This window comes from Bos javanicus, chromosome 2 (assembly GCF_032452875.1).
Source record: "Bos javanicus breed banteng chromosome 2, ARS-OSU_banteng_1.0, whole genome shotgun sequence".
Lineage (NCBI taxonomy): Eukaryota > Metazoa > Chordata > Mammalia > Artiodactyla > Bovidae > Bos > Bos javanicus.
Genome location: NC_083869.1, coordinates 43,598,431 through 43,611,720, shown reverse-complemented (window position 1 = coordinate 43,611,720; position 13,290 = coordinate 43,598,431). Strand labels below are relative to the sequence as shown.

Genomic DNA, 13,290 nt, shown 5'->3' with positions numbered 1-13,290 from the left:
AATTGTCCTATATTTAAAAAAAATATAACTCTCCAGATTTTTGATGTCTCATTTCTTGTTAATAGCTTAGTCAGCATTGAAAATAGGGATTACAAAATGGCCAAGTCAGGATTTTTTATCAGCTCAGACCCAAAGAAATAAACGAGGAGAATGAATCACTAAAAAAGGAAGTCAATAAATAATTACTTGTCCAGAGTAAACCAGTGTGAGAAGTGGAATAGGTAAGTGGCTGATGAAAGTGCCAGCGTCTGCAGGGTACACGTGTGCCCTGTACCTCTGTGCCTGCCTGTGTCTGTTCGCCCCACAGTGGCTGGCAGGTGGCTCCCAGATAAAGCTTCCTTGTTTAGCATCTCCTTGTCTCCTCTGCATGGAGCAAGAAGCTCTGCTCTGAGCAAGACCAGAACAGATCTCCTTGGGTAAGCACTGTTGTAGCCTCAAGGACACAATGAGGTTGACTTGTAGGTAGAGGAGCATCCAGCCATGGCACATTAAGAACTCAGAGCTCCGTTTTCATCAACCTGTTCTCCAGCTTAGCGACACTGGCTCATAATATGTACAGTTTCTATTTGCCTGACCTGATCTACCATAGGAGGTAAATAAATATGTTTATGGAACATTTTTTTTTTTCCCTTCTGCTTGGGCTATTTTCCATGATCTACTCAACCCTGCCCTAGATTGAGTAAAGATTGAGTAAGATTCTAGGCTTTTTGAACTCACCTGGGTATATATTATATATTGCCTTCCCCGTTTCTGCTCCCCTCCCTCACCCTTCCCCCAGGTATGATTAACAAAGCACTAACCATGTACTAATGCAGTAGATTGTGGCTTCTTACTCTCTTCTGTTTGTCTTGTTTGACTGTTATTTCAATGCAGTGCTGAAGACTGTGCCCTTTACTGCTCGCACCGCCAAGCGTGGCTCTCGATTTTTCTGCGAACCTGTTCTCACTGAGGAATACCATTACTAAACTATTACTCTTTCTCACCTGATGCTCTTAAAAGGTTGCTATGGATTTTTTGACCTCTAACGACCCTCTGTCTGTGTGTCAGGCCTACCCAGCAGTCTAGCATGGAACTGCCGTCTCCACTGTGGTGTCTTTTATGTTGTCTTCATGCTGCATGGTTTCTCATTTCAGTCACAATTGCTGACTCACTAGCATTTTTAATACATCCTGAACCCACATGGCTGGGATGGTGTGTGCCAGTTGAATTAATACAATTACATATAGAAATTTTCAGAAAATGGAACACTTCTTTGAGAGTCAGGGTGGGGATGAACTAGGTTGCTTTTAAGATTTTGAGGCTAATATCTTTGAACATAAAATGACAGTCACCAATAACAATAATTACTGTTCCTACCATTTATTGAGCACTTTCTGTGTTGGAATAGATTTATATAGATATTAAACCAACCTTTTTGTGCTCAGCTTGCTTTGATAGTAAAATGAGCTGCTATACAAGCTCTCAGGAATACAAAGTGCTCTACAGATGCAAAATGATTTGCAAAAGGATCTGTGAAGTACACACACCTGTAAGTTGGATCTTAAGTGCCTTATGGAGTTCGTAGCCATCATCCACAGTGTGATGGAGCTCATGGTACAAGCTAAACTCAGGGAGCTCTTTAGATCTAGAGGCCTGTGTAAGCTGATATAGGTAATCCGTAGCTTTATATTCACTTTTCCTTCTGAGTGTCATGACCAAGTTTCAGCTGTCAGCAGTTCCGTTGGAGCAAGGCTGTGAACTAAGCAATGAATATAAAGGCTTGGGAGACCCCACTGTCTTCTCATTCATGCTTATTCACTGGTGGCTCTGTTCCATGTCAAACCCAGGGCATTACTACTGTGATGAGCTCATATCTGGATCTGCTTCTTTGGTCAAGATGGTGGCTAAATATTACTAGCAAATATCTTTTATTGGCAAATGCTACTGTTCTTGAAAATAAAAGAAAAACACGATCAACCTTTCCCAAGAAATAAGCCTGGGCTTCGTTTCTGATGGCTGAATAAGGAATAAACTTCTCTGTTGATTACAAGAGTGACAAAGGAAACACACACTTTGAGTATATGAAATAGCCGCTGTTTGACTGCCATGCCGAGATTGACATGGAACCAGTTACATGTTTAGTTTGTGGCGTTTTCTTCTCTGAATTGCACTTGTTATGTATGCTCTTCTGTGTCTGAAGATAAGGATGTGGTATGTCGTTGCCTGTGCTGCAGTGTGCTTACCCACCAGTACTTATTAACAAGGCTATTGTCAGCTTTGCTGCCGGACTGTTTCTGGAGCCAAACTTCAAAGCAGCTTGGATCTGGGTGGTCAGAGCTGGGTGGGAAGGCATGCTCGCCCTTCCCTGGTTTTCTCTAACACCTCTTGTAGTGTGGCTTCCTTTCTTCTTCTGTTGGCTAACATGCCCGGGAATGTTATTCACAAAGTTGAATTGCTTTCCATATTCATCCCATTTTTACTTAACCATCATTTTGTGTTTTTGTTTTTCTGTTTAGCTTTAAAGAAGAATAATATCACTAAATTTCCAAATGTTCACTCGAGGGTAAGGATTTCTTCTAGCACACCGGTGGTGGAGGATACACAGAGCTGGCAAGCATCACTTTTTACTTAGCTTCCTCCTCTCTCTGTATGCACATCAATGATTTCAATCTCTGGCTGAGGGTAATACTGGTGAGAGTCTGAGCAGGGAGAAGTCTTTGCACCTCACATTCCAATGATGTGAGGCTAAGCCTCTCTGTTGGACTGTTTGGTCTCCTGCTGTGTTCTCACATGTGATGGCTTGGGTAAGGGTATTTAATGGTTATACTTTGGGTGTGAGGCTGTCCTTCCCTTAACCCCTTCTTGGCCTTTAAGTTACTCGGTGAACCCCATTTTGATCCAAAGAAATTGAGACCAAATCCTGGCCAGGGAACATGATCTATAGTCTTTTAAGGATTAGGGTTTTTAGAACGAATTCCTTTGAGGACCTATTAGGAACCATGAAATTGCAGGTCACTGCGTATCCTGAGCCAGAAATGGAATTGTAACCTCCATTACCACTCTGGGTGAGGAAGCAAAGGCTCGAGAACATTATTAGGCATGCAAAACCATTCTTGGCCTGAATTTAGGAGTAGGGCAAGGTCACAAATTCCAGTGAGTCAGGAGTTTATGGGGTGGGGACAGTGCTGAATTGAGCTGAGCACTCACTTAGCTCTGGCTTATTTTGCCATGTGAGAATTAAATGGGCCCAAAACCAGTTTTCCAAAAGTCAAGAAACCTTGGTTTTTAGGTTAATTCCCAGTTTAAATTTCTAGGAAACTGTATTTAAAAATTTAAGGCATCTGCCAAACATCCTGTGGACTAGCTATGACCCATCCATTTTCAATCTGAGCAGTGAAGGGATAAAAAAGATGAAATGTTTTAATTCTGTTGTTTCCCTTTCTAAAGATAGGATTTTTTTCTAAACAGAAATCAACAATACTAAGTTGATGTAGGGAAATACATACTGAACAGAACAAGGGGAAAAGGTATGAAGCCTGCTTTTTCCTTTCACTGTGTTCTGACTCCATTAAATGGAGGCTACCCTGCCTTATTCAAGAAAGCATGCCTTCATACGAAGAGCGCTTACTAAAATCCCTCTTGTGCATCTCATTCATTCCTTCCTGCTTGAACTAAAGTACAGTGGTTGATTCATTCAAGCATTTTGTTGTTATTGTTAGGCATCCTGCCATTCACTGGCAGTACAAATTGGGGAATCCAAGAGGGCCCATACAATCTTTCCCCTCTGATGAAAAACATCATCTTGGGTGGCAGGAAAGAACGTTCAGGAATGGAGTGTTATTTTGATTTAGTGATTGCTTTTGTTTGGTGGTTGACTGTGATATATCTGATTCACAAAGTAAACTGACCTAAGTTCATTTTAATGGAATAATAATGGAAGCCGTGGCTGCAGACTAGGTATAAGCTCCTTCCTTAATTAAAATCTCAGATAGGACAAGGCGGTGTTTTGTCTTGCAGTTTAAAGTTTATTGCAATTGTTGGTATTCACGTTTTCAGAAAGAAAAATGACTACTAAGTAATAGCTACTTCCCAATGGAAGAAACATTTCAAAATGACATCGGCTAGACTCTCTGGCCAGTGACAGAAGCACTCTACTTGTATTTTATAAGAGCCAGAATCACACCAGTATTACATGCTGTTTTGCTTGACTGTAAATATCGAGGGCAAAGTACATGTTTTTGGCTCAAATTCAGTTTGAAGGGCCCATTAGCTGACTCTTCTACACAAGCTGCTTTGATTGGCTGCCAGCTGGCCTGTCTTGTTTAGACACATGATATTACAGATTGCAATTCTCTCATTGGTGCTCTCCTCTTTACAGATCTTAGAAACCAACCATACAGACGAGCCGATGCGGTGAGGAGAAGTGTTAGGCGGCGCTTTGATGACCAGAACTTGCGTTCTGTTAATGGTGCCGAAATGACCATGTGAACCAGAAACCTGCTTGTGTGAATAAAGGGTGTGCGTGAATGAAGATGTCCATGTGAACTTTCTGTGCTACCATTTAACTGCAGCCTTGAACACAGATCAAATATTCTAAGGGCTCAGATTTAGCAAACACATAGGAATTTTTAAATGATGGGCTCTGCTTTCAACCTTTGTTAACAAGTGCCTAAAAGTGGAAGTACCTGCTCAGATTAATCAAAGCAATAGGATTTGATTTGATTAGTATCTTTTTACACCAGTATGTTATTTTTTAACCAAAATATAAATTTCATATTACATTCATTATTTGCCATTGTGATTGTCCTATGATGGCCCACCCTGGTTTCCTGATAAGTTGTAAATAACATGGAATGCATCTGCTGTGGGCTTCCTTTGCTGTCTTTTAAGAAAGTTAACTTTGGTTTAGCCATACCTGTCAACTTTGTATTTTTAAGGGCTTGCAGCACGGAAGGAAAAAGTCATGTGATAAACTCCTTTTGTCTATACCCAAGCCCCAGCCAAGTACAAATAGGATATAACTGCAGTGGCACAGAAGTCAGTCAACTTGTTTCACATTCTGCTTCTGTGTTGGGGCACGATGCCTCATGAGATATTCAGTGGTATGAATGAGACCATATGATGGCATACAGATGTGTACAAGACTTATTTGCAGTACTGTTCTTCAGCTAGAGGCAGCTTTTAAAAATACAAATGTTTATTAATTACCACTAAAATTAACATCTCAGTAATCAGTATTAGGATTTCTGAGGACCACTATGGGTCAATCCTGAGAATAGAAATCAGTGCCTTGCTAGCCAGGGAGAAGTTCACTAGCTCTATGAACAAGCATTCAAGATTTACTTCCGCTAGCAGAGTAGTATTAGTAACCTGGCCTTATCACTCTGACAATCGCAGGGTTCCCCCCTCCTCCTTTTGGTAGATTGGATTAGATATGTTTGGCATCACACATTAAGAGCTAAGAAATTCTTGTACTTCCCAGACTACCTTGTGGGGAATTGCAATTAAATTGCTGAATTACATTGGTATTAAGCTTAAATGACATGTAATGGGACTAAATGGCCAACAAAGCCACTGTTGTTCCTTCATCTCTGGCAGGGCACTTGATCCAAAGTCAAAAACTGGACTGAAGCTAATTTGTAGTTTCCATCACACATTCTGCTTCTGGCTTACCTTATTGGTACATTACACCAGTATATTAATTGTAAAGTTTATTGTATAGTATTTAACCACTGAATTTATTTTATGTTGTGCTCATGTGAACTCCTTGGTGAAGGTCTCATTTCCCTTGGATAATGTGTAGTTATATATCTCTTTTTAAATGTACAGATATTTTGCTATAAAATTGGTGCAGTTTTTTATGGTTTTTACACTTCTCTTTAATTCCCACCTAAGCCTCTGGGTAATATTGTAAATATTGTTTAAAAATGCATCAGCCTATGCTATACAATCTGAATGTTATTTTAACTTATAGGTTTCTTTTTTTAATATATATATTTAACTTCAAGGACAGTTTAGGGATCAGTTACCACATTTCACTTTAGCGTATCTATTTACAAAAAGATTAAACTGCCACCTGCTAGCACATTTTCATGTGTACTTTAAAAAAGAACATGCCAAGATTGTGTCTGACTCATTCAACGTTTCATTTTGATGAAAAGAGGGATTTGACCATGAGATTTAACACAAATAGTTGGTCCTTTACCACAAAGCAGCTGTTTTCCAAAGCTCAATCCTGATGAACATAGGTTAAAATGGGCTATTTATTAATCTACAAATAGACAATAATATTGGCATGTCCTTTTCTGTTTGTCTCCTAATGGGCCTGCTGCTTAGCAATATTAGAAATGTTTTATAAAAACAGTTCATGTTACTTTTCTGGTCTTTTCATGGCATATGAGCAAATAAACTATTTACACTACTATCCTGTACTGTGTTGTAGTCTTTCAGTGTATACTTTAGGGGGTTTTATGTGCCGGTTTCATGTATACTCTTTTAGCTTCTACAAACAGGTATGTTTTGCTGCTTGAATTCATAACCTAAACAGACTTGGTAAAATGTAAGGAAAACTCCTTCCTCTACAGAACTCCTGGTCACTTGCTGTATGGAACGTAGAAACCAAGCAGATTTTAGTATTGAGCCTTTTAGCATTGAGATTAGTATCTCCAGAATCCTAGTTATGAATTTATCCCTTCCAGAGAAAAAGCACTCTTTTTTTGGTGAGATACTGCCTCTCTCAACATTTGTTGTCATGAGGATGTTGCATATACTGTCTACTAGTGGATTGCAGACAGGCACCAAGCACCTGAAACACTTGTGCATGCACAGATATTTGGAATTCCAAGTCATCAGAGTATATTCTTAGTATATTCATTTAGTATATTTTTTAGCGAAGTAAAGAAATTTATAATTTAAGAAACTGTCCAAGTGGTTTAAAAAACAACTTAAAGGGGCATAAATTAGTCTTTATTGTGATAATCTGGAACCAAACTTGCAATATTCCCAAGGTAGACTTGTAGCTGAAACTTTTAAAACAGAAAAAAGTTAAAATTTTGCAATTATTAAGACTCTTGTTTGTTTTGTACCAGGAGAAGTGCCTCATGGTAAAGGAAATCAGGTCATTAATATTCTGTCAGGATATTTTCAAGAGTAAACTAGAGCAATAAGTTAAAATGAGGTAGATATGGTTAGGTTTTGGAAATGTATCAGTAGCACCAATTTTTAAAGATTTTCTAATGACTCAGAGGTAAGTCTCTTTGTTTTTCACTCCCAATCTTTGTGACTAAAACTGTATCTTAATCCAATAAAAGTCACTGCCAATGACACTGCAATGAATGTCCAGCAACCTTGCTCACTCAACAGTGCTCAGCGGTTAATGGAACTTGACATCCACCACTGACTCTGCTGGGTCAACATACTGGATTTTGTAGAATCACCTAATTTTACACTGTGAAATATACTTTCACAATACTAGGTTTATAATTCACATCTATTAATTTTAAATTTGATAAAATGAAATTCTTAGCCCTAATACATTGTTTTTATCAGAAATGTGTGCACAGACAAATATACTATCAGCCCACTTTGTGCCAAAGGATTAATCTTCTACTTTTTCTAAACTAATACTCCAACTATTGCTAAGAAAAAAATCTGAAGCAAGAAACAAATGCATGGACAAATGTTGATATACTTTTTTGGTCTAACTTTTTATAAAGAAAAGCAAGTATTAACATTGAGAAAACAGAATGTGGGCATCTATCAGCGCACAGCACAGAACTGCTGCATACAACAGTGCTTAAAGGAAAAGGCTGACACAGATCCAATTTAGTAGATGTCATTTTTCTAATAAATTATATTTATTTACAAAAGGTCTACCTTTTATATAATTGAAGTTCTTTACATCAGAACAATATATGAACAGAAGAGAAAATCTGTTAAGTACAAACACAAAGTAGAAACCTTGTTCCTTGTTATTACTCACCTTTCAGAACAAGTCTTCAGTTTAGTTGTAGAGGTAGGCAAGAGAGCAACACCTACCAAAAAAGTTTGCAGGCAGGACCAAAAAAAAAAAAAAAAAAAGATTATAATTACCACATTTAGATACCCCCCAAGACAGCATAAAAGAGGGGCATCAAGAAATGGCTTAGTTTGAATATGATGTGAGATTAGACAGCCACTTTGTTTCAGTCTGAATAAAAACTGGAGGTGAGCTAGTTCCCCTCAAATGCAAATATCAACCTTAAACCTAGGACAAATTACCATCAAATTAACAGTCAAGTATCTATCACTAATAATGATGAGATGGCCTTGAACTAGATCATACTGACTCACAAGAACAGTTTTTATATAGTGATTTTTTAAAAAGCATAAAAAATTCACTGCAATTAAGAAATTTAAGCCAGAAAGTATGGTTTGGAGGGCTAGGGAGACTATGTGGATAACTGGAGCAAAATCTTCCCCTTCCTAACTCATCTTTAAGTTAGCTCCAGTAGCACTTAAGTGCATACATGCCCTGTCACCATTATTCACCTGTTTGTCAAAAATAGCCTGAAATGATTAGTTCTCAGAACTTAAAATAGGAACTTTGTTTTGTCTAATTAGGGCCTTTAGATCAACTCTGATCTAGCTAAATGTTAGCTCCTCAAAAGTTACTACTTTTAAACGACTACCCTTGTAACAGAATTGTGTGTATGATATGAAGGTATGTTTCAAATCATCACAAGAGATTGCCTTTCCTACTCAAAAACCACATGAAAAGTTGTATGTTCTCATATATAATAAGTGTTTGGACATTTCTGAAGGAACAGTTAAGACTGAGGCACAGTCACTAGAATGTATCTTCAGTGTACTTCAGTTAGTTTGGGGTTCAGTATGGTTTATTGCCATGATGCTTTTTCAAGCCCTTTAATACAGATGACAAGTACCATGGATGCTGGATGAGTACATCTGTCAAATGATATTTTATTTTACATTCACTCAATAAATGCCTACTATGTGCCAGGCACTGTTCTAATTCGCATGACAGTGAGTGATACACAAATCCTTGCCCCCAAGGAATCTGACCACCATCTACATCAAAACGGTGGAAAAACTTAACAGCAAGGTAAGAATAAGGAAGGTAAGTATTATTAGACTGCTATACACCATTACTAGAACCATAGAATGAAACTATAACTTAGAATGCATTTCCATGAAAATTACTTGGGATGTTATTTTGCTTTTCCTTTATGTAAAATGAGTCCTAGAAAATGTAAAAGAAAATTTGACCTGCTATTGGGAGAGAGACTTCCCCAAGGGAAAAGAAAAAGTCTGATTTAAGATGTAAGGAATTAATGTGCTTTGCCTCGATTTTGCTTTTAGAAGTGTTTATTTAGTTCTTTAGCTTTGCAGTTTACATTTAAGTTACATAATGAACACCCTATAAACTCATTTTTTAAAATGCATTAATTACTCTTTGCTGGGTACTATTTGATTAGAAACTGCTCTCTCAAATAGTATCCAAGTTTTAAATAATCCTTAAATAAAGGAGTTACCCCTATCTGGATGCAAAAATAAAAAGTGGCTGCCTAGTCAGCACTCAGTTGACCATTAACACTGGAAGAAAACCAGGATCACCTAGGCAAATGATTCTTAACACAAGATGCAGGCCCCCTGGTAACTCAATGAAAACTATGGATCTTCTTTTCAGAAAAATGTATACAGATTTTGAAGTTTTACAGTCTTACCACTGTGAATTAAAAGACTGCTTTACTCTAGGCCAACCCCTTTCATACTATTGTTGTAAACGGGGTGCAATTAGCAAAAATCAAGATGAAATGGCTGTGATACTTTGAGCATTTTCAGATTTACTGGGAGGCATAAAAATTATTTTCATTGTTGAAACACATGAATGATCTATAGGTTGACGCTCCTTTGGGTAATGATAATGAAATGGCATCACTGTATTAAAAATGTTGGGACCACTGCTTTTATTTAAAAGTTTTATGTTGCTTAAATACACTTGGGAGAGGTGCAAAGAATTCTTCATATATCATTAACTTTTTATACCAATTCAATTTTTCCACATAGGAATTAAATACTGGAATTTTATACTGGAAGGAATATTTGAAGTCCTATTTTTGATTATTAAGCATATTAAATATATTACTGAATTTAATCCAAGAGTTCATTAATATTAATGATAATGAGGGAAGATAAGCCCTTAACATTTACCTAAGTCTGAGGCTTAACTGAAAAGTATAAATTCCCTTTATCTGAATATAAACATACTTTCTGTTTGAACACATTTTGAACATAACTGTTCAGCTCTATTAAAACCAATATTCTATGACATTTCAGCTTTATTAGACTGAAGATTTAGAAACCTAATCAAATGGATTAAAGATATTCACACATAACTCTTATTTTAATAAAATCTACCCATCACCTATATCCCAGGCCATAGTATCTTTCTGGCAACTTAATGCCATTTGATGGGATCACTACAGGATTATAGTCACTTCAATTACATACTTTATAAAAAGTACGTTGTATTTTTGCTTTACAATTCATTAGCTTTGTTTTTGGGTCAAATAATTTTCATGGTTGGAACAATAAGGAAACTTGAGTTTGTACTGTCTTATGGGAATCTGAAGTTGTGATAAGACAGTATCTCTATAATACAGAAAGTTAATTTAAGGACATGCTAAATCACATCAATAGTTTAATAGGAAAACTAAAAACTTTCAAGTTGTACTTTAAAAAATCATGATTCATGGAAGTTTTACAGATTCTAAATTCTGTGAAACACCACCAGTATTTCTGCCAATATCATATGCATATTTTACTTTGATGTCCAGGTCAAGTGTTTTTTTTTGACATGATAAACTATTAACTATTATTATGAAGGGGCCTCTGAACATTAAGTCTAGGCAACTTGCCTGTTGATAAAGTTGTTATTATGTTGTGGTTCTAATATACAATAGGAGACTAACGTCAAGCAAGAAACTGGCTTCGCATTTGTTGAAGATAGTGGTTTTTACTTTCTACAAAGTCATGTCATATTTCACAGCAGAAATATGACTTGGCATTGAGACTCCCCCCAGTTCAGGACTCCCCCCAGCCTTCCCCTGTGGCTTTCAAGAGTGGATACTAGATTTAATTGAAACATAGGGGGCAGAGATGAGAAAAGTCATCCCAGTCTGTCCCACTTTCAAATTGATTAGGATGGTGAAGGGAAAATGAACTTTTTGTTCTTCTAAATCCCAACGTGAATTAGGATTGCCCCAAATGCCCAAAATAAAAAAATACCTAAGGTAATACCAAAGACTATGTGCTAAATTTATTTACTTAAAAAAAATCTCCTGCACTGAAGGAAAATAGTATAAATTACATTACCAACCTTCAAAAGTTAGCATGTAAAAAGTATTCTTGCTTCAAACCATTGCCTTTCTTAAAGTATTCTGTAGGAAATTCATAGATCAAAAACAAATACAGGGGCCTGTATGATTTATAATATTCTTAAATATTAAAAAAGGAAAGTAACTTGGCTATGTGGATTAGATAAAGCAAAATTTTAGGGGTTTAGTATCTTAACCTTTAAAGAATCATACAATTTTTTTCTTTCTTTTTTTTAGAGCTGAGCAGTAGAAATAAATACTAGTACACACTAGAAGAGAAGATTTAATAATTGATAAAAATGTACAAAAATATTCAAATCAGAAATGCTTTAGAATGTGTACCACGAAGTCAATACTTCTCAGTGAGCAGGGAAGGTAAAAGACTTCCTCAATGAAAAAAAGCAAGAGAAAGTTCGGATAAAAAAAAAAAAACTGTTAAAGAAATTGCTGAAGTCAACATTGATTTGTTTTAGACAAGGATATTGCAGCCGTCACTTAAAGTTCGGTGGCACATTCTTTAGTAGGTCCTTAAGGCAATATATTTAAGCTAATTTACAATTTGATTTGATGTTAACTTTTTAAACATCACCTCAAAATAATGCCCTCACAGTAGCCTTTTCAAAATGTATTCAGATGTTCCATAAAAAATAATGGTGGCTTTATTATAGCAGTGCTGAGCAGCACCACTATAGTTAAGGGTCTACCAGGTTTCCATTATGAACACTATTTCTGAGTTTACCATAAAAGATCATATCATCTTTAACCAGTTGGGTAGTGCACAAAAAAGCAGTATATCAGTTGCTGGTGCTTTTTTTTGTACTACTAGATATCAAAATTTTTCCATTATATCTTCAAAATCCAGCTTCTATAAAGTAAATCAAATCACCTCATGACTTACACTTTAGAATAAAGTAGAGACACCTGCAGTTATCAGTAAATTGCCACCTTTAATCCATCCTGCAGTGCCCTATGAAAGGGTCACAGACAGACAGTTATGACTGTATGAAAATATGATTCTTGATACAGAATCAAAAGTTATTTTCAATTTCCTTTGCTTTTATAAAGTCCACAATAACAATACTTAAATGCACTTTTTTTTTTTTTTCCTGTGATATAATTAAAACCCAGTGTTATTTCAATTGAACTTAAAATAGAGTCCCTGGTCTGAATTAGACTTTAAATCATACTGTAAACATATTTGGTATAATTTATTGATCATCATCCAGTTGCTCCAAAAGGGTCCTTCTGCGCTTTTCCAATTCTCCTTCACTCAGTTCACTGCCAGAAGTATCCCAATTACCCTGAAAAACAACAGTGAATACGATTGTGTCAGTACTCAAAAGGGTAAGTAGTAGTGAACCTTTGAAAAAAGAACACAAAATCTACATGGATTCTCTTCCACAGAAACTAAGGCATCACAGACTGATTAAAGACTGATTTCTTTCCCAAAAGCCTTAACCAAATTAACCAAATACTCCCTGGTTATTTGGGGAGTAACCAGGGGAGACAGTTCTCTTAGAATGGAACTCTCCTAAGGTGTTTACTTTCAGTTTAATATGTACATCAGGGAGAATAGTACGTATCCATTTCTTTTCCTCCCTTCTACATAACTGAATATGAAACATCTTATTTCCATTTAATGGAAGCTGGGTGTTCATTTCCTAAGTATTCTTCATTAATTTTTCAGAGTCTAGGTTATCCTGTATTTTTATACTAAAGTATTATCTTCTGAGCATTATTATATTGTACCCAGAGTTATGAGGACAAGTTAGGCTGGAAAAAATTTAAAAACAACAAAAACCACACAAAACACTTTGAGAAGGAACTCAACTCTTCAAAAGTTGATTGTTCACCTATATTTTCTATCACCCTTCAGGGATCCCATTTAATCTAATGTAAGGACACTCCCCATGGACGGAGGGCCTGGTGGGCT

The 13,290-nt window shown here is 36.5% G+C and overlaps 2 protein-coding genes across 15 annotated transcripts in view; one reads left to right on the top strand and one right to left on the bottom strand.

Annotated features, from left to right (window-relative positions):
• Positions 1–6,403, top strand: part of FMNL2 (formin like 2) — a 333,014-nt gene extending 326,611 nt beyond the window's left edge. For 2 of the 5 annotated variants that reach the window (XM_061437865.1, XM_061437829.1), the window contains one exon: positions 4,358–6,403. In XM_061437865.1, coding sequence (XP_061293849.1) covers positions 4,358–4,467 — 110 coding nt within the window. In that variant the 3' untranslated portion in view covers positions 4,468–6,403. Of the gene's footprint in view, positions 1–873; positions 1,000–2,495; positions 2,590–4,357 lie in introns of all 5 variants that reach the window. The other 3 variants (XM_061437860.1, XM_061437838.1, XM_061437849.1) reach the window with 3 other exon arrangements.
• A 5,221-nt stretch (positions 6,404–11,624) lies between these two features.
• Positions 11,625–13,290, bottom strand: part of PRPF40A (pre-mRNA processing factor 40 homolog A) — a 58,882-nt gene continuing 57,216 nt past the window's right edge. For all 10 annotated transcript variants that reach the window (XM_061437895.1, XM_061437881.1, XM_061437888.1 and 7 more), the window contains one exon: positions 11,625–12,658. In XM_061437895.1, coding sequence (XP_061293879.1) covers positions 12,566–12,658 — 93 coding nt within the window. In that variant the 3' untranslated portion in view covers positions 11,625–12,565. The remainder of the gene's footprint in view (positions 12,659–13,290) is intronic.